Raw genomic sequence first — 23,039 nt, 5'->3', positions numbered from 1 at the left:
AACGATTATGGTTAATAATTTCTTTATAAAGTCGCAGAACAGCGGACGCATATACAGAGTACATCGATGATCGATCAGGAGTCGTTGAAACTTAAAGCATACATATTAGTCGATTGATTCAATAATGTCTGCGTGCCGTGATGAAAAATAAATGGTAGATGCAACAAGTCATTGATTAGGAGGATTTATTAAAAGGCTATAAGATTGAGGTCTGCCTCCGTTTAGGATCTTGTAAGTGGCAAAGATCTACAATTAAGAAGTAGGATCCTTCCGGTCTTGGTACAAACGAAGAAAAATATGTGGCCTGGCTTCCACTGGAATCTTTTTCAAAATCCATACTATGAGTAAGTACTATACCAATGTATTTCCATATTATACTCCATTGTCTGGAAATGACATGGATCAAGATTTTCCATATTATTTCCAACGAAGATCAATGCTGTTTTCATAATATGGATTTCGGAGAAAATTTCTATTGTTCCTTTTAACCACTCATATATGGTGCGTTCTAGTTGATTCTTTGACCCGATTCTGAAATCAGTTCTGTAATGAAAACCCAATAAATGTGTCATTTTTTAGACTATATCGCTACGTTCTTGGCACAAAATAGGTGGGCTCGTGAAGAGTTACAAGCTGAAAGAGATGGTAAATACTTATACCAGCAATTTACAGAGGAGCAGATTAGATCTCTTAACACATAAGTAGTTTTATGTGAGGCTATTCAATATGCTCATCTTTAGATACCAGATGTGCTATCCGAGTCTTGGTATAAACACATGCATGATTTGTCAGGTTGATTTAGAAGCTAGCTTTAGAAGTGACGAATGTTGGTGGTACTTAATGTTGTCGTCAGGTCGACGTTTGCCGCAAATAGTTTGCAATATCACTAAGGTGTATTTGAATCGATCCGACAAAACGTTGTGTTCAACTCTTCCTTGGCGGCAATATATTGCCGCTTTCATAAAGCGCGCCCAGGTAAACTCCCATCTCAAACATAGCGCATGGTATTTCTACAACTTCGTCCCAAGATGAGTCCTGATATGATGCCAGTTTCCATACCCCCCTCACCTTTCCAGAGTTCACAATTTGCAGTGACGACTCTATCACATCAAAGCTGACATGTCAATAATTATAACCCCAGTAAGTGGAACATCTTCCATTTTAACGTCTGTTCACCGAGACATCTTGTCCCTTCGCCTGCAGAGTAAACCGCATGAAAAATCTCATTATTATTTTTCGAAATATTTTCTCTGCTAGCTAGGGTGCTGAAGTGCGGTCGAGATTTGACCATATTTGCTAGATAACAATCTTCAAGGAAGTTTTACCTAATTAAAAGGGCAAGGATTATTTCAAACGATCGCGACGCATAATGTATCACATGGGATGACTCTGGTGTACGTATATCACACCATGCATGGAAGTACAATTAAAATGCTCTCAATCATTTTTGCGCTTCACTTTGTCATATAGGATGACAGAGTAAACAACGAGTTTTTACTTCAATTCACCTCCAATGTCACACTTTAACTCGCATCAGTTTCATGAAACTATTGAAACACTCTACGGTTTCCAGAATATATGCAATGCGTTCCGTTCATTTCGGTTTTTTCTTTGAAAATAATTTCAGGTCAACGTCGCTTGAACGCTTCCTTGCATAAATTTTCAACGCATTTGGCACAAAAATTATTTATTTATTTATTTGAAATCTTGTCTTTTAACAGTTTTAATATCTATACACAATAATCAGGATATCACAGCCACAGGATAACTCAATTTCTACAATAATGTTGACCTCTTATTCAAGAAAAAGTTTGTACTAGAGCCAGTGGGTCGAATTTATCCTCAAATATTGTTTTGTGCTAAAATATACCACCGCCATTCTCGCTGTGCGCTCACCTTTTCTTTCAACATGCCCCCTCAAAGTTCCGGAGGTTCGTGCTGAGCGATCACTATTGCGCAGCCAACATGTTCTTTACGCTGTACATTGCTGAAATATGTATTAGTTGGTCAGCCTCCCCCTTCGTTAATCATAGTACAGTGCAATAATTCAGTTCAGTGGATGTAATAAGAGATGCTCTGAGATTGTCGTAACGATGACGTCTGGCCGACGCCCCATTATAGTTTTCAGGGCCAAACCAAATAGGCTTATACTCTGCATTATCATTTATCAGAGGATTAGGGCGGTAAGCAGTATGCAGAACAGAATAGAACATTTAGCATTTAGTGTATCTCCACAAAAGAATTAAGAAGATAAAATGCCTTTCTTGTGTTTCTTTTCTTGTGTGTCGACTCCAGTTGTTTGTAGCAGGAATAGCTTGTGCCAAGACAACTTCAAGGTGATGATTTTCATCCTTTCATAGCGCCTGAAAAAAAAAATTAACGGTGCGGCTATCCATATTATAGCTCTAAACTATAGCTATGTTCCATCAAAACACTGCGATCCCAACTTACGCTCGTGGGTAAATTCCTCTACGGTGGGGGATTATTGCATCTGGGTAAGGAATACCTCCCTGCCCATTGATACTACGTCTACATACTCACCTAAAATGATTAATGGACTACTTGCTCGTAATGTTTTGAAATCTGTGTTTTGCTAGAACCAGAACGATATAAACAGCCCTAAACACAGAGTAAATAATAGATCTTTTATTTACTTTGTGCCTAAACTTTTACCGCATTTTCATGGCACCTCCACCACCGCCTTTTCTCTGCATTATACTCACACAAGATGAAGTACGTCATTAAGCGTTTTCAAAGATGGCCGCTCACTCAAATGAAAAAGGTAAAAGCGTTTCGTTTACGTTTTCAAAGACGAAACCAGCTCCAAAACTTGTTCAAGGAAACAAAAAATGTGGATACGATATAGAAGAGGCTGAATCGGATAAAGATTTTCTACATTCTGCCGAAGGGAAGGTTTTAAAGAGGTATATATGTGTGATAGTGTTTTATGTATATACTGATTGGCTTTCATTTCTTTCGACAATTCCTGCCTTTAATATTATTTTACCCTTTAAAATCGTAGAAAACTAGTTTTGGCTTTGCTTTGGGCACTATTTACATACTGGGGAAGGAAGGAGATTATTCAGCTCAATGGAAAACAAGATTTTTTAAATGTCTTTGACGTTTACGGGCCATGTCGATAAAAAATAAAAATAATTCATATTGACACACAAAACATCGAATCGTCATTATCATCTGACTGTACCCACCCACTGATGGTCCACCATAAATAAAACGTCTACCATAGCAGCAATTCCTCAAGGTTTCTTAATTAAATGTTGTATTTTGTTGCCACTCGTAGCTTAAGTAAAAACTTGCCTAACCACCTATAAAAGGCTATAATGCCAATTCGGCAATGTTATTGGTGGCAATGTGAATATGTGATTATTAGGTTCACAGACCACTATCATATAGTACGCCTCATCAAATACCAGATAAAACCATTTTCTCTTACGACCTGACCTGTCAAAAATCAATATATTAGGCTAGCATACAGTGGACATTGGTACAAATTTGCAGTGTGGCAGTCATGTCTGTTGCTTTTGTAAATTATATTTAATTAAACATTTAATAATTACATACTTTAAGATATACATATGCATAAAATATAGATAAAAGTAATTTGTGTCTGCCAACGGTCTCTAATTTACTGTTTTTAACTTAAAGTAAAAACCCAAAGGCAGCAGTTAAAGAACTAGTGATTCCATGCCGTAGTCGAAATGATGTGTTGTTAGCCAGAGTAAAGAATGAAGCAGGAAATACATTGGATAAACAGGCAGCTGAGGAAATTATTAAAGGTATAATTCGGAGTTGCTACTTGACATGATTGGAAGAATGAGAGAAAGTTTAAGCTCCTGGCATACAACATTGAGCTAGACATGACCATTGTACCAACCCCTATCAACAGTTCATTGGTAGGCTGTTCTTCTAGATCATTCATGGCTTATGTCAATTAATTACCTCATTGCTCTATACAACCCAACCTAGATTTGACAAATGCTGAGAATGTTGAAAATAAGATAGAAAATAATTTTGCAATCCCATTGTTGGCAAGAACACATTTGGCAACAAAAGGTGAAACAACAAGTGATGCAGGAAGTTCCACCATCATCGAGGACGAGGTTTGTACAATTTTTAATCAGATTGGTTTAGTAAATTACTATCATTTATTACAATATATAATTTTTTAGAGCACCTTAGAAGACTATGATGCTGTTCCAGTCACATCGTTTGGAGCAGCAATGCTCAGAGGAATGGGTTGGAAGAAGGGTGAGGCAATTGGGGGGACAAATAAAGGATTGACAGTGCCAATAGAATTTATTCCTCGCTCCCAAGGACTAGGCCTTGGTGCTGAACGACGTCATGAAGATGGGGAAAAGAAACGTAGAAGAAAACCTGGTGATACAAAGTCATCTGAGGTAGTGTGAATAGATTATATGCTAACCAAATTGTGTGATGTATATGTTTTAAATTCTAAAAAGTGTTATTTATTAAGTATTCAGGTGCGATAATCGAAAAGAATGGTAGAGTTAGACATTTCAAAGGTTTGGATGAAAAATTACCTGAACAATCTGATCAAGGTTTGTATATTGCAAGTTTAGTTTTTTATATACCTTAAACCTGATCTTGATCTTAATGTGTATTTATAATTATCAACATTTTTTCCTTTAATTAACAGGTAAAACATTTTCCAAAGGTGGTTATATTGTTATAGAGTATGGAGCACATAAAAACTTGGGGGCCAAGGTTGGTGTATTGAAAGACCCAAAGAAATATATTAAATCAACAAAATAGACCAATTGCGAAACTTAGTAACCGCGCCTTCGCATAACATGGAAGCGAGGCTTATTATGCAAAAAACAATATTTGTATTTTTTGCCGTACAAAGCTATCCGCCGAGTTATATCCCGGTTTTCGCCTTTCGTTTACATATTTTTTGATACCTTTAAAGCTCGGTTTCATTGTTGTTATCATAGTTTTCAGGTGAGGGAGTTTTGCCTTTCATTTGAGGCGTTTTTGTGATGTTTTCATTAATTTTTTCGGCTGCTTTCGTCGGGGAAATATGGAAAAGGCCGACACAAACTCAGGTAAAAATTCAGTTTTTTCCAAACTATTTCGTCTCAAGTCTTGAAAATTTATTTCATTTTTTTCCCTCTTATTTGTGCAAAATTTGGCGATATATATTTGGTGCAAAATCTATGTTTTTGTGACAAAAATTGTTGAAAACTAAATGAAAAGTGACAGTCAGATTTTATAATTTCACACCTAATGACTGAAATGGTTCAAATTTATTCACAAATATCACTATATTTTTTATCTTTATACCAGAGTAATACTGTGAAAATGGCAAAAAGTAACTAACTGAAATGTTTTTGTTTATTTCGCTTTAAAAAAGTACAGACGATGCATGGCTTGCATACCGACATGAAGGCCGAATTTTATTTAAAAGTCGAATTCGAACGCATCTGACGTTCTGTATATTTTGTGTCACTACAAAACACTATCACTAAACACTATCTACTACCATGCAATAGATGTTTTAAATAAGGATTAACCAGGAATACTTTAAAAGGAAAGGATTCCGTTCACCATCGCATTATAAAACGGAAAACACTTCCGAACTTCGGGGTTGTTTTTTTCGCCTTCGGCTTTGCCATCATGTAAAGGCATATCTTAAAAACGCTGCTGCTCGCATTGTGGCTACCTTTATAGTATGATATTGTGGGAAAAGAAATATTAAATGGTAATTCAAAATAGAGAATGATATTATGTCTTGGTAATAAGTATTTTACTATCCATGTCATGCATGTGTGCCAAGTTGAAGAGTTGTTTTGCTTTTCAGTCGGCATCACGTCACATGTATTGTAGTCTATATACACAGGGAAAATAAACCAAAAAACTCCGTTGTATATTTTATCTCCGATTGTTTCTGTCAACAGAGTTCTGCTAATTTTTTCCTGAGCTGTAAAATTGCTGTGAAATTACAGCTTATCGATCGATAAAATTGGTGTAAAATAATTTTAAATGAGAAATGTAAACATGTTGGTTGTTCGACCGTGACTTTTCAATAATCCTTGTCACAAAAACATAGATTTTGCACCAAATATATATCGCCAAATTTTGCACAAATAAGAGGAAGAAAAATGAAATAAATTTTCAAGACTTGAGACGAAATAGTTTGGAAAAAACTGAATTTTTACCTGAGTTTGTGTCGGCCTTTTCCATATTTCCCCGACGAAAGCAGCCGAAAAAATTAATGAAAACATCACAAAAACGCCTCAAATGAAAGGCAAAACTCCCTCACCTGAAAACTATGATAACAACGATGAAACCGAGCTTTAAAGGTATCGAAAAATATGTAAACCAAAGGCGAAAACCGGGATATAACTCGGCGGATAGCTTTGTACGGCAAAAAATACAAATATTGTTTTTTGCATAATAAGCCTCGCTTCCATGTTATGCGAAGGCGCGGCTACTAAGTTTCGCAATTGGTCTAAATGTAAAAAGTTCTCGAAGAAATCTGAAAAAATTTTTATAATTAATAAAAAACTCTAATTATCCCTAAACATCCTTTTATAATGCAGTATAAATAATCAATCTTATTTTCTTTGTAGATAACTGCCGTGGATGAGGATAATGCCAGACTGATTGTCCGTCTTGCCATGAGCGATGTGGTAAAGTATCTGTCTCATTGCATTAATAATCTTTGGATAATTAGATTATATCAGGATTTCTGTAACTACTGTAATTTCTTTTTCTATTCTTATAGGAAGTAACTGTCAGTCAACACAACGTAAAGCTGGTTGACAAAGATGAATATAGACAGTTTATTAAAGGTAAATGAGGATATTCAATTTTATTTTCTGTTTTTCAATTTTTTGTGAAGACGAGTACAAAAGAAATTGTATTTGCACAAAATGTTTGATCAATATCCTTAAAAATAACTTGATTCTGCTGCTAAACTAACTTGATTCTGTGAAATTCTGTTAACAAATATCAGCAACAGTGCCTCTCAATTTTAGGCAATGCAGGTATCTCAAAAGACGATAAGGATAAACATAAAATACGGAAACGACAACGAGATGTCGACGAGAGGTAAAATATTTTCATCTTGTTTATAAATTCGACAAAAAGTTGTGCGTAATGTTTTTCGTTGTTATTTATTAGAAATACTCGTGAATACAGTTCAAAAAAACACAAGACAAAACACAAGAAGCTGGGTAAAGAAAGCGATGATTCAGTAAAAAAACCATCTCAAGATAATCATGAACACGAAACTACAATACCAGTAGATGTGATGGATGAACACTGTTGGATGGCTCCTCTTATCCGAGTTCGAATTATTAGTAAAAGTTTTAAAAATGGCAGATATTATCAAAAAAAGGTACATTTAATAGGAATACAGAGATTATTAATGGTGGATAAGCAGTAGATCTTTTGTCCACATCATATGTGTATATAAAACAACATTTTCCCCGTAGGAGAAGACAAATAAAACTCTTATGATACTGTTTAAATCCGATACCAAAATAGACCGAGAGAACCCTGGCAGTTTCTTCTAACAACTTTACAACAAAATGTGGTATAACAACTGCCTGAAATAAACTTCTTAGCAGAAATAAACTAAGCTAAAATGAAGTCGACCGTTCCTTTGACCGGAGATATCTCAACCGTTGTTACAACATTGAAATCTACGTCACTGAATAATATTACTCATTAGTTTCTTTCTTTTTTTGTAAACTTCAATTTTTAGGTAGTCATTCAGGACGTGATCAGTAGAAATTCATGTGTATGCAAGACAGATGAAGGACGTCTTATCGATGGTATTACTTTTCGTATATCTAATTACTTTTAAAATCCTGCAGAATGACAACGTCTCTAATATATTTTTTGATATCGTTATTTAGATGTTCCACAAACTGCGTTGGAAACTGTGATTCCGAAAATTGAGCCAAGATATATTTTATTTGTTCAAGGTGTGCACCAAGGAGAGGTAGGTGGTGGTATTGTTAATATAGTATATAATCCTTTACCAGGGAGAGGTAGGTGGTGGTATTTTTAATATAGTATACAATCCTTTACCAGGGAGAGGTAGGTGGTGGTATTGTTAATATAGTATACAATCCTTTACCAGGGAGAGGTAGGTGGTGGTATTGTTAATATAGTATATAATCCTTTACCAGGGAGAGGTAGGTGTTGGTATTGTTAATATAGTATACAAACCTTTACCAGGGAGAGGTAGGTGGTGGTATTGTTGATAGTATACAATTGATAATTCTTTCAGATTTTTATGGGTAAAATTTGTGTTTCCGTTTTTTGTTAAATTATACTTTGATATTTCAATATAGATTGGAGAAATTGTTCAAACAGAATCATCAAAGCAGCAAGCAGTTGTTCAGATTTTAAGTGACAGAAACATTGTAAAATCACATTATGATGATATTTGTGAATATACCGCAGAGGTTCATCAAGAATCATGATTCTCGTACACTGTATAAAAAACAGAATTTTAATTTCCTGTAAAATAGTAACGTATAATTACAATGTCGGAGTTTTAGATGCTTCTCGGGTGTTTGAACATGCTTCATGTTTTCTGGGTCGCAGCATATGAATATGATCGCAGAGACCGAGAGATTCATTATTCGATTGCTTTTAGATTGCCTACCGAGGGTTGGGCTTTACGCGCATACCGCTTACTGTTATTTATGATACCGAAACTCTGTGTGAGAGGAAGGACTGCTTTATTCTTTCTTAGCTACCTTCTGAAATTTCTGTACATTAGGTATTTTATTTTTGCTGTATACATTGCGAGTATCACAGTATACTTAACTGAATGCAACTCTTGTTCAGACAAACAATTTGGTTTTTTTTTCCGTCACGAGTTTTTTTTGTTTTTATGGTTTATGGCAAAAATGACAAATTCTCATGGCTTGGCTTGTCAAGGCAACCTTTGAACCAAGAAAAATTGCGGGCGGTGCAAATTGCAAAGAAAATGACTTTTTCAGAGTGGAAACACAGCAGCGCTCAAAGCCTCAAAAGGAGTTTGTGCAAGATCAAGAACACATGGAAGAAGAAACAAGAACGAGAGCGGTTTAAACTTTAAAGATCACACCATATTATTGAATTGATATGTCTTACTGCCGTGAGGAAGGTGAACAACTAACTATCCTTAAATTTTATTTATAGTAATATAATTTATTGCCTATGATAGAGTGAAGAGACTTTTTATAGTATTCATTTATATCTTTCATTACCAATATTAATTCTCTAATATTTTTTAATATGTTCACTCAGGCAAAGACAAGATTATATTCGTGACGGAAGCAGATCATGCAGAAGCAAGTAAAGTTAATATACCTGAGGTTGAGGATGAGGCAGAATATGAAGGCTTAATTAAACCAAATGGTGAAATTAACTGGGAGTGTCCATGTTTGGGTGGTATGGCAACTGGTGTTTGTGGAGAACAATTTAAGGCAGCATTTTCATGTTTTCATACCAGTACAAGTGAGCCAAAAGGATCTGATTGTATTGAGCAGTTTCGAACAATGCAGGAGTGTTTTAGGCAATATCCTGAAATCTATGGTGAATTTGAGAGTATAGATACTGCAGATGAGGAGGAGCAAGAACTGTCTGATTTTGTTGGTGAACAAAAAGAAAGTGAGCCAAGTAAACAAGAAGATAGCTCAAAAAGTGACAAAGATAAAGAGAAAAATACTAGTGGACAACAAGATGAGAAGTTGGAAAAAACTGCACTAAAAAAAGCTGATTTATGATATTGGTTCGATTTTATTGCTGTTTGAGTTCTTTTATAGACATAAAGCATGAATTTGTGGAGTAAAGTTGCTTTTGCAGGACTTCATCTTGGAAATTTCTCCTGTTATAATTATTGCCATTTTCTAAACATTCTAATTAGATCTTGAAAATAAATTATCACTTGTATAAAATAGTGTTTCCTGAATTAATAGAGATATTTTGGGTCAGAGTGAAACATTACTATTTGCACTTCAATTTCTGTACATTCAGTGTGACTTTCACAATTTCTCACTGCTGTTAGCAGTGATGACCATCTGCAAGCATATAATTAGACATTTTCTGTTGTTTCTAGGTGCTTTGCCCTAGGTGCAGTGATAACCAATTTGTGCAGTGATAATTCATAAAATTAGAATGTGCAGTTACAAAATGAGAAATATGCAGTGATAAATAGTGTTCTTAATTAATTTACTATGCCTCTCACTGAAGTATACATTCTTCCTGAGCCCTCCCCACATATACAATTAATGCCTCTTTTCTAAATCATTTACATATCAATGACAACTTTGATTTTTGAAAAGTATTGTAGTTTAGCTTATATATTGTCTATGGCACATTGTGCAATCCTGTTGTAACTTGTAAAATGTAAATCACGATAATAGTACAGTTTTCATGAAGTTTCGCGGTGGTGATTATAACAAGAAATGCAGGCTCGTATTCAGAATGAAAATTTAAAAAACATAAAAAATATGAAATGAAATCTGAATATGACAGCTCGTCAACGAATATTTCGTGGCATCAAAGCCTTTGCACAAGGATTTTTCATTGGAGTACCAGTATATTTAACAATAACAGATAATTTATTTACTGTATGTCCCGTTGAAGGTGCTTCTATGCAGGTATGATTCTAAATGTTATTTTATTCGTCATATTTATGTTTCCACGTGTTTATATTATGCAATTTGAGGTTAAGAAATGAAGGTAATTGTTGGAGTATTGATTTTATTCTTAGCCGGTACTCAACCCTGGTCATCATACAAAGGATGTTGTACTTATAAACAGGTTAAAGGCGAAAAGATTGGACAAGATTGAACGAGGAAACATTGTTTCAATTGTGTGAGTTTATAATTCACACTATTAACTAGTAACTACTACATCACATCATGTTTTGTTATTTCAGCCAGCCTTGTACGCAGTTGCTTTATTGGGAATCATAAAGAGGCTAAAGAGATTATCTTATATACAGATTAATACTTGCATAGTTGCTCTTCTAAACTAATCTTTGTGTTTGCAATGAAGAAGCTGAGTACAAGCCTGATTCTCAACAATTATGAGGTCACAAGGTTTAAATGGAAGGAGGTCACATGTAAATGGAATAAGTGGCATGAGAATGAGATGCTGTGGCACCATGTCAATGATAGTATGAGAGCTGTAGGACTGTGTCAATGAGAGAGTTGTAGGACTGTGTCAATGAGAGAGTTGTAGGTGACAGGATCATATCAATGAGATGTGGCACAACATTTATCATGTCAATGCAGAGATTTATCAAAGCTATCTGTGTTGAGAAAATTGTGTGGCACATTACCTGACATAGTCTTGTCAGCCCTCATTGCATGACATAGTCCTGTCAGTCCTCATTGCCTGACATAGTCTTGTCAGCCCTCATTGCATGACATAGTCTTGTCAGCCCTCATTGCATGACATAGTCTTGTCAGCCCTCAATGCATGACATAGTCTTGTCAGCCCTCATTGTATGACATAGTCATGTCAGCCCTCATTGTATGACATAGTCTTGTCAGCCCTCATTGCATGACATAGTCTTGTCAGCCCTCATTGCCTGACATAGTCTTGTCAGCCCTCATTGCCTGACATAGTCTTGTCAGTCCTCATTGCATGACATAGTCTTGTCAGCCCTCATTGCATGACATAGTCTTGTCAGCCCTCATTGCATGACATAGTCTTGTCAGCCCTCATTGCATGACATAGTCTTGTCAGCCCTCATTGCCTGACATAGTCTTGTCAGCCCTCATTGCCTGACATAGTCTTGTCAGCCCTCATTGCATGACATAGTCTTGTCAGCCCTCATTGCCTGACATAGTCTTGTCAGCCCTCATTGCCTGACATAGTCTTGTCAGCCCTCATTGCCTGACATAGTCTTGTCAGCCCTCATTGCCTGACATAGTCTTGTCAGCCCTCATTGCATGACATAATCTTGTCAGCCCTCATTGCATGACATAGTCTTGTCAGCCCTCATTGCATGACATAGTCTTGTCAGCTCTCATTGCATGACATAGTCTTGTCAGCCCTCATTGCCTGACATAGTCTTGTCAGCCCTCATTGCCTGACATAGTCTTGTCAGCCCTCATTGCATGACATAGTCTTGTCAGCCCTCATTGCATGACATAGTCTTGTCAGCCCTCATTGCATGACATAGTCTTGTCAGCCCTCATTGCATGACATAGTCTTGTCAGCCCTCATTGCCTGACATAGTCTTGTCAGCCCTCATTGCATGACATAGTCTTGTCAGCCCTCATTGCCTGACATAGTCTTGTCAGCCCTCATTGCCTGACATAGTCTTGTCAGCCCTCATTGCCTGACATAGTCTTGTCAGCCCTCATTGCATGACATAATCTTGTCAGCCCTCATTGCATGACATAGTCTTGTCAGCCCTCATTGCATGACATAGTCTTGTCAGCTCTCATTGCATGACATAGTCTTGTCAGCCCTCATTGCCTGACATAGTCTTGTCAGCCCTCATTGCCTGACATAGTCTTGTCAGCCCTCATTGCATGACATAGTCTTGTCAGCCCTCATTGCATGACATAGTCTTGTCAGCCCTCATTGCATGACATAGTCTTGTCAGCCCTCATTGCAAAGAACATAGTCTTGTCAGCCCTCATTGCCTGACATAGTCTTGTCAGCCCTCATTGCATGACATAGTCTTGTCAGCCCTCATTGCATGACATAGTCTTGTCTGCATGACATAGCATTCAGTAACAAAAAATCAACACCAAGTCCTTTACTCATTTGTAAATTTTTTTTATTAATCAATCACTCAATCAATAAGAAAAACTACACTTCTTTATTACATGTTTCAAACACGTGTCTTAGAGAGGAGATATGTGTCTTGATACATTTTTCATGTTTTTTTTTTCATCATAAATATGCTGTCAAGAACTATTTGCGAGATTGTTCAGTAGAGCGACCATTGAGAAAACTAGTTGGTGTCCTTTCAGTAAAATTCAAACCTAGAGGTGCCCCAAGGTGTGGAGTCTCACGCGAGTACTCGGCGTTATATAGTAATTGTTCCAGTTGAATGCGTACAAATGCTTTCGCTTGAGGTGTCAGACGTTTTAACCTTGGCACTAAACTACGACAGTATAGCTCGTCCTCGTCTTCAAGTTCTTTGTACTTTCTTTTTAAATATTGCTGAGGTATTATTGTCGAGTTGCTAGGTATTTCCAGTGGAATCTCTTCACGAATTAAATCTCTCCTCGGAATGAATGAACGACTAGATGTTGGCTCAATTTCGAGTGGTTGTGAACGCGTAGTACTCGTAGTATTATGGTTACACGATATGAGTTGTTTTGAATTTCCCTCTTGTCCTTGGTTTGTTGTTACAGTATCATTTGAGGGTTTTGTTTGTATTTCCACAAGTTCAGTTGACATTGTGGACTTAGTTTGAACAGTGTGACATATTTCTTGTTGTAAATCAGTGTCTTGATGGTCGCTTTCATAGGAAGCATCGTTATAATCGCCAGAGTTTAGAAACTCAATATTTGACATTGTTACAGGGCTAGTTTCATCATCACTACCATTTGCATTGTCAACCAGTTGTTGTGTACTAGTACATTCATTATTTGAAGTAGAACCTCTGTGAATAATATGAACTGCAAGCCATTCACAGTTTTCAAATCCAAATGGTGTGAAATCCTGGCTATTTGCTAAAGAAGGGTTGGATCGCCTTTTTTTAAGATATCGTCCATAACCAGTGCGAATATTGCGGAATTTTTTTTCCGCTGCCATCGGGCTCATGCCAAATTTTTCACCAACTTTTTTCCAGCATTCATCTCTCAGCTCTCGGTTTCGATATTCGCGAGAGAATTTGTTATACAAGCACTCGTGTTTTTGTACTTCTGCCATGAATACTCCATTCCAAGACATGATTTGTGTTACAATGTTTAGAGAATCTCATCGACTATAGTCTGCGATTTTAATGCTCTCACAGATTAGTAATCTTATCGCTTGAATCAATTCTCACTGGGATTGTTTAGTAAATGCCTCTCACCATAAGATTTCCCCTCGAGGAAGGTACAATCCAGCTGCTTTACCGTTAAAATCTAGATGCACGAAGTCGTTGGATCGCTGCGAAGATCGCTGTTTGTCAATTTGAGTCGTTCATTTACAATTCATCGTTTGACGTCATTAGCCGCGATAATCACATTTAATTTCTACGTTTTTACATAAAGACATAAAGACTGGTCCCAATATGGCGCCGACAGTCGGCGAGTCTCATTGATGCTAATCATTGAAATAGAAAATCAATGATCATGTGTATTGTGTAATTATGAACAAAGGACTCGCCGAGAGTCGGCGCCAGTGAAATTTGTGTTATGTGATTGGAAATGAAATGTTTCATTATGAAAATCTCCAATCAGTCCAATGCATTTTATACATAGCACATCTACTATGATTACTATCATGATGAATATTGTAATCGAACGATTGTGTATAAAATCCCTTTTGCCTTCGACTGATTATCGGCAATGAAGTCCCGGCTTACGTTTAAATGGAGGCGAGCGACGGAGCGAGCTATGAACAAGGCTTCCCCATCAGTCAGAGCCTAAAAACAAGCAGAATATAGCCATACCATAGCCAGCTAAACTGCTAAAGATAACCAAATCCAACTAGGTTGGATAGTCAAGGCTAGTTTCCACTCAGGAAAAATCTCCTTTGGATCGGACAGGAAACTTTTATATACAAAGGAAACTTTCCTGTCTTGTCCGATCCAAAGGAGAATCTTCCTGAGTGGAAACTAGCCTTCATTCAGTCAATCCAATTATACTGATAGCCCGTCAAGCTGAACAACCAGAAGCAGGCAGGGTAGCTGGCTTCATAATAGTTAATAAAAAATAAAACATTCTGTAAACTAGCCCCTATCTGTTCTCTCTAGATCACCGAAAGATCCTTCAACTGTGTTTATTAAAAGGATAATTGCATTGGAAGGTGATAAAATTAGGTGAGTTCAAACAACGAAGCTTCGGTCTTGACTAAACATTACCAACTACCGCCAGAACTGAAGTATTTCGCGCACGAGATTCAAATTCATTCTTTGCAAAAATAATCCACTCTGAGTTAAACATACACACACTATAATGTAATATTACTAGAATTTAACACTGAAAACAAACAAATTGTCATCGAAACCTTCCTAGGACGCTCAGTTTTAGAAATCGAATTGTCGAGATCCCTAGAGGACATTGTTGGATCGAGGGTGATAATCATAAAGTCAGCCTGGATAGCAACTCGTTTGGATTTGTAAGTAAATGTTCCAATTGGTTAAACTCACTATTCCAGATTGATACATTAATCATCCAATTTAGGTACCCCTGGGTTTAGTCAATGGGGTTGCAACAAGAACAGTCTGGCCACCGTCAAGATGGGCAAAACTCACTAAACAATTACCACTCGGTAGAAATCCATTTGATATAAGCGGTGGTGATTGGGACGACGATAACGATTTATGTCAAGTTACAAATGACAGGTATATTAACGAGTGTCCAAAGACTGAAGTTAATTCTAATAATGAGATAACAAACTTACCACAAAACATCAACAGATGCACAGTAACAAATTAAGCTCACAGCACAAAGAATAATAATTTTTTTCTCGGTCAAACTGGTAATGTATAATTACTATGTTTTACTCAGGTATTAAATAACATATTTTATCCGTGTTACATTCTAAGTGGTAAGGTGGTCCATGGGTCCAGTATAATGATTGTTTTATGATACAAAATAAAATACCAAACATATGAAGCATTAATTTTGGTATTGCTTATTCAAACTTTTCCTATATTGTCCAGAATTTTTTGTTTAAAAAATATCAGTAGTATTCGTTGTTTAGTCTAGTTAAACAATTCCTAGAATTATGCAATATTTAAAGACTTCTTTACAGTGTTAACAATATTATGTTTTTGTGGCAAAGCAAATTGCTCCAATGTTTGAGCATAAGGCATTGGTACATCAGCTCCTGTCACTCGCAAAACTGGTGCATCTAAATAATCAAAGCCTTCACCTGGAGGAAATGAAGGATATCAATTTAATATGTTAGTTTATGACAAGCATAAAGTTTTTACTTGCAAATTATATTGTGACCTGTGTAGCTTCAATTTAAGTCAACTTCCGCATTAAAAAAATGATATTTTTCTTACTTTCCATCATTGTGGCACATATCTCTGACCCAACTCCAAAGAATGGCCATCCTCCTTCAACGGAGATCAGATGGTTTGTTTTTTTAACGGAGTTCACAAGCGTTTCCTTATCGAGAGGACGAATACTGCGAAGATTGATAACCTGAGAATATCATAAAAACATTTTGTGACAAGACGAAATGATTTTTACCACAAAGGACGATTAGAAAACTCACCTCACAGCTAATGCTATGAGCACTTTGTAGTTCTTCAGCTGCATCTAAACACAAACCAACTGATCTTGAGTGTGCCACCAGTGTTATATCAGCGCCTAGAAAACATAAATATAGAATGAAACAAACTTTGCATTGAAGTTTTACTATGCGTTTATTTCGTTTTATACCTTCACGTTCAATTTTTGCTTTTCCAATTGGTAACACAAAATCATCTTTCATTGCTTCGTCAGACATATCAAAATTTATTCCATACATCAGTTCATTCTCTAAAACAACAACTGCAAAAAAACAAAGCTTTAAAGCAAAATTCCAAAGAAAAAATTTAGAGGCAATGAGTTGTATATTTGGGCTTGCAGTGCAGCAAACATGAACAAAATTTATTAATAGTACCTGGATCTGGGTCTCTGACTGCTGCCTTTAGCAAACCCTTTGCATCTTCAGCAGAATAGGGTGATAGGACCTGATGAGAGAGGTCAAAATATTCTGATGAAATAATTCATTTGGACTTGGTTGGAAACAATACACTGACCTTTAAACCTGGACAATTACCATACCATGCAGCGTAATCTTGTGAGTGTTGAGCAGCCACTCCTGCTGCTGCACCATTTGGACCACGAAAAACAATAGGAACTGGAACCTACAAGTGGATTAAAACGTAGCAGTTTCTTGCATTTTGAAAGGTTGGGTGATCATTTTCTAAGTTTTAATGTCATTTCTTACATCCCCTGCAGACATGTAATATGTCTTTGCAGCAGAGTTGATCACCTGTAGAAATAAATTGAGACAAAATTAACAGAAGTAAAACCAAACAATATGTTTTAAAACACTTTTGTATATACCTGATCAATGGCTTGCATTGCAAAATTGAATGTCATGAACTCACAAATTGGTTTCAGTCCAGCCTAGAAAAGACCACTCTTGAAAGCATGTTTGATGACATTTAAGTTAACATGTTGATGTTATAAAATGGCTGGCAAAGTAACTTATAAGTAGAAAGTAAATATATCAATGAATAAGTATGAACACCTATACAAAATTATTTCATTCACAAATTCCAAACTATCTTATAAATTAAGTTGAATACCATAGCAGCTCCAACAGCAATACCAGCAAACCCCATCTGAAACATTTTTCAAATTTTTCTCAATAATAAATACAAAAATGTTTGATAATGTTACTGTAATCTTTATACCTCACTAATTGGAGTATCTATGACTCTGTTTTCCCCATGTTTCTTTGATAAACCACGGGAAACCTGAAAAAATAAACATCAGTAAACTTTCTTGTGTAGCTTTTTATATATTTTAATAAAATAATGAACCTTATATGCTCCATCATATCTGGCAACTTCTTCACCCATTAAAAATACTTTGTCATCTCTCTGTATCTCCTCATCAATGGCAGCATTGATAGCATCACGAACAGTAAGCTGAAATGGCAAAGGGTCTGTTAGAGATAATATTTTGTAGATGAACATCACCATACATGAAAAATCTAGTTGCCTGTTATGCTATTGCATAACCTAGTGTAACAACACATTAAAAACCCTAGCTGCTAGGACTGGTGATGAGGGCACTGCTATTTCTCAGTTTGAAGAATTCTAAATAGTTGGAGATCCAGAAAGGTCAACTCTGATTGTACATTTGTAATGTATATTATTGCCCATTGGGTACAAGTGATTGTCTGATTGAAGTGAAGAGATAATGAAAGTAAGTATGGAGGTATATTGTGGTGCAGTTGAATGTAAAAAGAAGAGTAGGCAGTGCCTATGCGGAAAAAGACTTCCCAAATTTCACAAAAGTGCACACCTACAAAAGTATTTATACCATTGAATTACGCAACATAAATTCTAAATAAAATAAACAGACAACTTACACTTGCACCAACTGAGCTGGATGCGTGCAAATTCCTCTTGCATAAAACCTTTAATAGACCCTAATGAGAAACAGTATATATTGTATTTTATAATTGACTTAAAATCATCATTGAATACGGTAAAATAAATAGACACCTTTTGTTTTGGAAATGTTTTCGTCCGGAGAAATTTCGCAGACATAGCAGCCATTTTCAACCAAGATCCAGACTTCTCTTCTTTGCGCAACCTTTCGCGTCTGTACTGCGAGGGGAGGGGAGGGGAGGGGAGGAGAGGGGAGGGCAGGGGCGAAGATTCAAACCTAGCAACGAGCTATCAGCTATATAGTTCTTATAGTGCAATATATATACTGTTCTGTGCAGTTTCTCTTGCTGTTCTTGAAGTTCTCAAAATTATGTTGTATTTTGATTGCCTATGAATGATATATTTATGGAAAAAGCAAATATATATTATTATGGGAAAGTAAAAGATTGATCTTTTGCGTAAGGTTGTACTTGCGTCCTGTGTAAAATCCCGCGCGCGATTTCCCACGCAAATATCTGCTAATTGGTTAAAATACGAATTCTTGCAATGAGGATTAGAAGTCAAGAATAATTATTACGTGAAACGTCTGGAAATAGTTGTTTTTCTGCTACAGTCAAGCATTGAGCACCTGCTTTGTGTATCTAAAAAATAAGGTGATATATTTCATTGCGAATTTGTAAAAATGATGGATCCGGAAGAAACACCACCAACAGACGAGATTGAACCTGACCCAATTCCTGATCAAGAAGAAGACAAACAAAGCAGTGATGTTGTACTTGTTGCAAATGTCATTGAGGCTAGTAAAGATGGTGAAGTCGTGAAATATACCATACAAACAAAAGAGGTTTGTACAGTGTAACCTATTAATTAAATGGTTGAATGAAATAGACTCAAATAGTTACAATAAACATACACAATACATTTCATTATGTATATAAATTGTGGGGCGGTACTCCGTACTGGGGCCCAACCTACATGATGTATGATGTATCTCATTTAAATTCATTTACACATTTGCTAAAATACTAGGATTATAAGTATTCCTATTAAAAAATTGGGGCCCAAAATAATATGTACCACGTACCTGGCCCAGGCATGTCTCGATCTGTGTATACTGTATATGTGTACCACAATCTGCAGCAAAACCATGCAGCCAACAAAGCTAGACTGAATACAGACCAATATTCAAACTGGTATTTAAAACATTTTCAACTCATGTTCAACATGTGAACTCAACTCATGTCTATTTGTCAGACTCCTAGCCTTGTCATTGCACTTAAGCCCACCCTTTACACAGCCAAACATGCATTAACCAATGCACTGGGCAACAAAGTAGATCTCATGGATTGATTATATTGAAATCACTGAAATTGAAATCTTTTTCAGATAATGATGGGTGATGAAAGTGAAGAAAGAGGTCATGTTGTTGTGAGAGAATTGGATGATTTTGAATGGCTAGATCATTGTATTAAAACACAGAATGACATTTCTGGAATCATTGTAAGTTATTGTATATTATCAAAATTAATTCCTATAATATTAATTGTTTAAACAGTTCATATGTAAAAACTAGCAAGACTCCCCAATTAGATATAGTTTGTCAAAGTTTTTATTTAACAGTCTGGAAGCTTTACTATGTAGTAAATTTTCCATATTTTTTCCAAATGAAATATATGCATATTTTCATATGCTTATTGTAATTACATTGCAAAACTACAAGAATCTTATATAATATATTATTTATATGATTTGCTTTTGGTTGACAGTTTCCACCATTAATGACAAAACACCATGTAACTGCACTAGCTGCAGAGAATAAATCAAAGAAACAACTTGGTAAGTAATTTAAGTAGAACTAAGTATGTTTAGGTTGAAACTCAATAATCTCAAGCCCTTGAACCATGTTTAAGGTAACAAGACAAAGAGTATGCTTGGAGATGAGTTTACAAAAGAATGTAGAAGTCTTGAGAAATATATCCAGTTACTTTTGGTACATCCTATGATTTCAAAAGATGTAAATTTAAGAAAATTTTTGATTGATGAAGAGGTATATTTCAGTGCATCTAACAACCACATCATTACCTTCTAATTATTTCTTACAGCTTTTATAACTTTCATATACTTTGTTTTAGCTCCCACCTAGAGTAAAAGTTAAAAAAGGAATTCTAAACAGTTTATCAAAAACAGTTGATGAAGTTCGATTTACATCTCATAAGGTACATTTCTCACTCATATTCTTCTCTTAGTTTGCAAAACTCGAAACTCTAAGATCTGTTTTTGTATACACGCAGGATATAAATGATGAATTTCAAAGTCGAAGAAACTTTGTCAATAAATATAGTACAGATATTAAATCTTGTACAGAGGTAATTTATGCATAGACTTATGATAGAATGTATGGCCTAGCTTTGATGGCTTGTTTTTGAAATCCCTAAGGGTTTTTAATTCTAATTTTGACTATACCCAAACAACATGTTCACAATCCTCTATTGCACCGTGTACCATAAAATAAACAATATACCTGAAAAGTATAGCAACAAACTTAGATGTTCTAATGAAGTTTTTTGTCAATTATGTATACATAGTGCACTATTAAATATTCACATTTGATGAATTGCAAAGAAGTACGTACCTGAAACCCCATATTTTAGATAAAAGTTAATGCAGTTAAAAGTGTGTAAATATCTGTTTAATTTATTGGCTACAGGCCTTTACAAAGATGGTGAACTCACAGTTCAGTAAGTGTTGTTTTCTAGTCACACATTCTCATCAGGTAAAACACTATATCATATTTGTGTATTTCATTACAAATATGTTTGAATATTATAGAGGTAGCATCAGATCTTGCCTGCTTTGCTAATACGGCATCATTTAGTATCACTGACGGAGTCAACTCCAAGGAGATGAACAGGTTTGACTTTTTATTCAGTGAATATATGATTAATGGTTTTGAATGCACTTAGGAAATGTACTGTATATTTTTGTCAGATATCTTCTTGAATTTGCATCGTGTTTAGAGAAGTCTAGGGTACGTATAAGAATATATTTATCAGACATTAGAGTATTTATGAGTTTTACTCCTATTACAATAACCTACAACACGGGTACAGCAGGCAATGGTGTAGTGAAATTCGCAATTTTTGCTGCAGGAATCTCAAAATGTGATGGCGATAAATGATGAAAAGACGTTAGGTTTTACGCTAGAATTATATACAAACTACATGGATGGTGTGAAGGTTAGTTTTTTGGAAGTTATTCCTGCACAGTTCAAACAGCAAGTGTGATTGTACGAGCCAGTGATAGGATACCTGCAAATGAATGAATATGGGAGAATCACTGAGCGAAGAATGTTATCGCTCTGCGCTTTGTCTTCGAGAAACCATTCCAGTGTGTTTTTAGTCAAACTCTCATAATTCTTAGTAGAGTGAGAATTATTTTCCTAGCGTTGTGATGCTATTCGTTGATTCATAAGCTATAGGCTATACTCCCTATAGCAGATAAATAAAATGCATTTATGTAATTATGAAATTTTGAAGCGTCGCAATCTCTTTTCCAGAGTATGTTCTTGCAACGGACACAAAAGCTTGTGAAATTGGAGAGTGCTCAGAAGGCTTTACAGAAAGCAAAACCTCAGAACCAACAAGAGGTAACTGAGTTGTTTACTTGTTTTTATTATTGTTGGTTTTTAATTAAAACGACTTAGAGTTGACCAGTTCTATATTTTTGTTCATGCAGTTGGAAGAAGCAAAAAATACTGCAGAAGAAGAATTTCAAGATATTTCAGAAAAATGTGAAAAGGAGGTAAGATATAAAATCATAATTAGCAAAATTTAGTCAATAACAGCGAGCGCAATGAAAGAAGTACGAAGATTATCTTTTAAAGTGAAGATGAGCACGACAACTCATGTTTTCTTGTATAATTATTATTGTCATTCATTATTGTCTTTGGGTTATGATGTTGAACGTCATTGGTTGTCTGAGCACTGATTTTTGCCTGTGTTAATTTAGTTCTCCCGATTTCAACGTCAGCGCGTCTTGACCTTTCAATCCAGTTTAACAAAATTCACTGAAGCTCATATCTCGAATGCCAGGGATACCTACGCCATGCTGGCCAAATTATTGTCTGATGTTAAATCGATTTAATATAAAAATTTTAAATAACAATTTAACACTAAAAAAATACGGTAAATTAATTCACAGTCAAATATATTTTAAAATAATTAAACACACAAAATGAATTGGTGATTGTCGTGATGTCTACGTGAGATGGCCCAGGAGGAAATCACAATCCACCATTATGAAAAAGATGGTTGATGCACATCCTGATAGAATACATGATCTAAACTGAATAAGCAAGAAATAAACCTCATGACGTATATATACCTACCTTCTGTTTTATGCATGACCTCCAGATAAGGTCAATTCACTTTTTTATAAGATAACACATAACGATGCTAGAAACTGATGCCGATGATGACCATCGTGGAAACTCTTCACTGGTTCTCTGAACACAGTTTGCAAATTACTTGGCCTGGGACCAAGTGGAAAAATGATTGGGATATTATTTGTTTGCCTTTATATCAGAAATTTTGTATCCAGAATAATGCCCTTTGAATAATACCATAGTTTGATTTAGAGAATGATTCAGATTAAATTGTCTTTGTAAATCATAGTACTTTTGGATTGATAAACTATTAAAACTATTCACAAACCTGAGCATCAAGCTGGTCATCTTGATCATGTT

At 35.7% G+C, this 23,039-nt stretch overlaps 5 protein-coding genes across 5 annotated transcripts; 4 read left to right on the top strand and 1 right to left on the bottom strand.

Moving 5' to 3' along the window:
- The first annotated feature begins 2,727 nt into the window (after window positions 1–2,727).
- On the top strand, window positions 2,728–8,546 carry LOC114537626 (G-patch domain and KOW motifs-containing protein-like). The gene is made up of 13 exons (XM_028558692.1): window positions 2,728–2,924; window positions 3,667–3,797; window positions 3,988–4,121; window positions 4,191–4,418; window positions 4,496–4,580; window positions 4,679–4,746; window positions 6,615–6,674; window positions 6,770–6,836; window positions 7,023–7,095; window positions 7,168–7,384; window positions 7,754–7,823; window positions 7,908–7,993; window positions 8,349–8,546. Exons 1-13 carry the CDS (start codon window positions 2,758–2,760, stop codon window positions 8,478–8,480), a joined length of 1,518 nt encoding a protein of 505 aa, XP_028414493.1. The 5' UTR covers window positions 2,728–2,757; the 3' UTR covers window positions 8,481–8,546.
- A 483-nt stretch (window positions 8,547–9,029) lies between these two features.
- Window positions 9,030–9,882, top strand: LOC114537585 (mitochondrial intermembrane space import and assembly protein 40-B-like). Its single transcript, XM_028558643.1, has 2 exons — window positions 9,030–9,151; window positions 9,295–9,882. The coding sequence occupies exons 1-2, from the start codon at window positions 9,130–9,132 to the stop codon at window positions 9,771–9,773; spliced, it is 501 nt and encodes a 166-aa protein (XP_028414444.1). The 5' UTR covers window positions 9,030–9,129; the 3' UTR covers window positions 9,774–9,882.
- Window positions 9,883–10,337: 455 nt separating this feature from the next.
- LOC114537584 (mitochondrial inner membrane protease subunit 2-like) lies at window positions 10,338–15,633 on the top strand. The gene is made up of 5 exons (XM_028558642.1): window positions 10,338–10,649; window positions 10,763–10,866; window positions 14,924–14,989; window positions 15,186–15,288; window positions 15,354–15,633. The coding sequence occupies exons 1-5, from the start codon at window positions 10,518–10,520 to the stop codon at window positions 15,606–15,608; spliced, it is 660 nt and encodes a 219-aa protein (XP_028414443.1). The 5' UTR covers window positions 10,338–10,517; the 3' UTR covers window positions 15,609–15,633.
- LOC114537583 (pyruvate dehydrogenase E1 component subunit beta, mitochondrial-like) lies at window positions 15,605–18,487 on the bottom strand. The gene is made up of 13 exons (XM_028558641.1): window positions 18,410–18,487; window positions 18,274–18,333; window positions 17,720–17,827; window positions 17,591–17,653; window positions 17,483–17,518; window positions 17,238–17,300; window positions 17,119–17,163; window positions 16,928–17,035; window positions 16,789–16,858; window positions 16,566–16,676; window positions 16,399–16,493; window positions 16,184–16,325; window positions 15,605–16,047 (listed from the first exon to the last, which is right to left on the bottom strand). Exons 1-13 carry the CDS (start codon window positions 18,461–18,463, stop codon window positions 15,899–15,901), a joined length of 1,104 nt encoding a protein of 367 aa, XP_028414442.1. The 5' UTR covers window positions 18,464–18,487; the 3' UTR covers window positions 15,605–15,898.
- Window positions 18,488–18,826: 339 nt separating this feature from the next.
- On the top strand, window positions 18,827–23,011 carry LOC114537574 (sorting nexin-5-like). Its single transcript, XM_028558634.1, has 13 exons — window positions 18,827–19,139; window positions 19,682–19,795; window positions 20,062–20,131; window positions 20,206–20,342; window positions 20,428–20,511; window positions 20,587–20,661; window positions 21,003–21,033; window positions 21,125–21,206; window positions 21,284–21,323; window positions 21,445–21,531; window positions 21,852–21,941; window positions 22,031–22,096; window positions 22,304–23,011. Exons 1-13 carry the CDS (start codon window positions 18,978–18,980, stop codon window positions 22,436–22,438), a joined length of 1,173 nt encoding a protein of 390 aa, XP_028414435.1. The 5' UTR covers window positions 18,827–18,977; the 3' UTR covers window positions 22,439–23,011.
- The last annotated feature ends 28 nt before the right edge of the window (window positions 23,012–23,039 follow it).

This window comes from Dendronephthya gigantea, unplaced genomic scaffold (genome assembly GCF_004324835.1).
Source record: "Dendronephthya gigantea isolate DGI-Jeju-01 unplaced genomic scaffold, DenGig_1.0 000160F, whole genome shotgun sequence".
Lineage (NCBI taxonomy): Eukaryota > Metazoa > Cnidaria > Anthozoa > Malacalcyonacea > Nephtheidae > Dendronephthya > Dendronephthya gigantea.
Note: the sequence above shows the minus strand (reverse complement) of the source record. Positions and strands in the feature narration are given on the sequence as shown.

Excerpts from the sequence above, each read along its gene's own strand:
- LOC114537584 (XM_028558642.1), top strand. The coding sequence starts at position 10,518 with ATGACAGCTCGTCAACGAATATTTCGTGGCATCAAAGCCTTTGCACAA. Across the intron at positions 14,990-15,185 it reads TTGGAAGGTGATAAAATTAG|GACGCTCAGTTTTAGAAATC; the intron begins GTGAGTTCAAAC and ends AAACCTTCCTAG. Across the intron at positions 15,289-15,353 it reads ATAGCAACTCGTTTGGATTT|GTACCCCTGGGTTTAGTCAA; the intron begins GTAAGTAAATGT and ends CATCCAATTTAG.
- LOC114537585 (XM_028558643.1), top strand. The coding sequence starts at position 9,130 with ATGTCTTACTGCCGTGAGGAAG. Across the intron at positions 9,152-9,294 it reads GTCTTACTGCCGTGAGGAAG|GCAAAGACAAGATTATATTC; the intron begins GTGAACAACTAA and ends ATGTTCACTCAG.
- LOC114537583 (XM_028558641.1), bottom strand. The coding sequence starts at position 18,463 with ATGGCTGCTATGTCTGCGAAATTTCTCCGGACGAAAACATTTCCAAAA. Across the intron at positions 16,859-16,927 it reads GTAATTGTCCAGGTTTAAAG|GTCCTATCACCCTATTCTGC; the intron begins GTCAGTGTATTG and ends CTCTCTCATCAG. Across the intron at positions 16,494-16,565 it reads AGCAAAAATTGAACGTGAAG|GCGCTGATATAACACTGGTG; the intron begins GTATAAAACGAA and ends TATGTTTTCTAG.
- LOC114537574 (XM_028558634.1), top strand. The coding sequence starts at position 18,978 with ATGATGGATCCGGAAGAAACACCACCAACAGACGAGATTGAACCTGAC. Across the intron at positions 21,207-21,283 it reads AACTCCAAGGAGATGAACAG|ATATCTTCTTGAATTTGCAT; the intron begins GTTTGACTTTTT and ends TATTTTTGTCAG. Across the intron at positions 21,942-22,030 it reads AACCTCAGAACCAACAAGAG|TTGGAAGAAGCAAAAAATAC; the intron begins GTAACTGAGTTG and ends TTGTTCATGCAG.
- LOC114537626 (XM_028558692.1), top strand. The coding sequence starts at position 2,758 with ATGGCCGCTCACTCAAATGAAAAAGGTAAAAGCGTTTCGTTTACGTTT. Across the intron at positions 6,837-7,022 it reads ATATAGACAGTTTATTAAAG|GCAATGCAGGTATCTCAAAA; the intron begins GTAAATGAGGAT and ends TCTCAATTTTAG. Across the intron at positions 7,385-7,753 it reads GCAGATATTATCAAAAAAAG|GTAGTCATTCAGGACGTGAT; the intron begins GTACATTTAATA and ends TTCAATTTTTAG.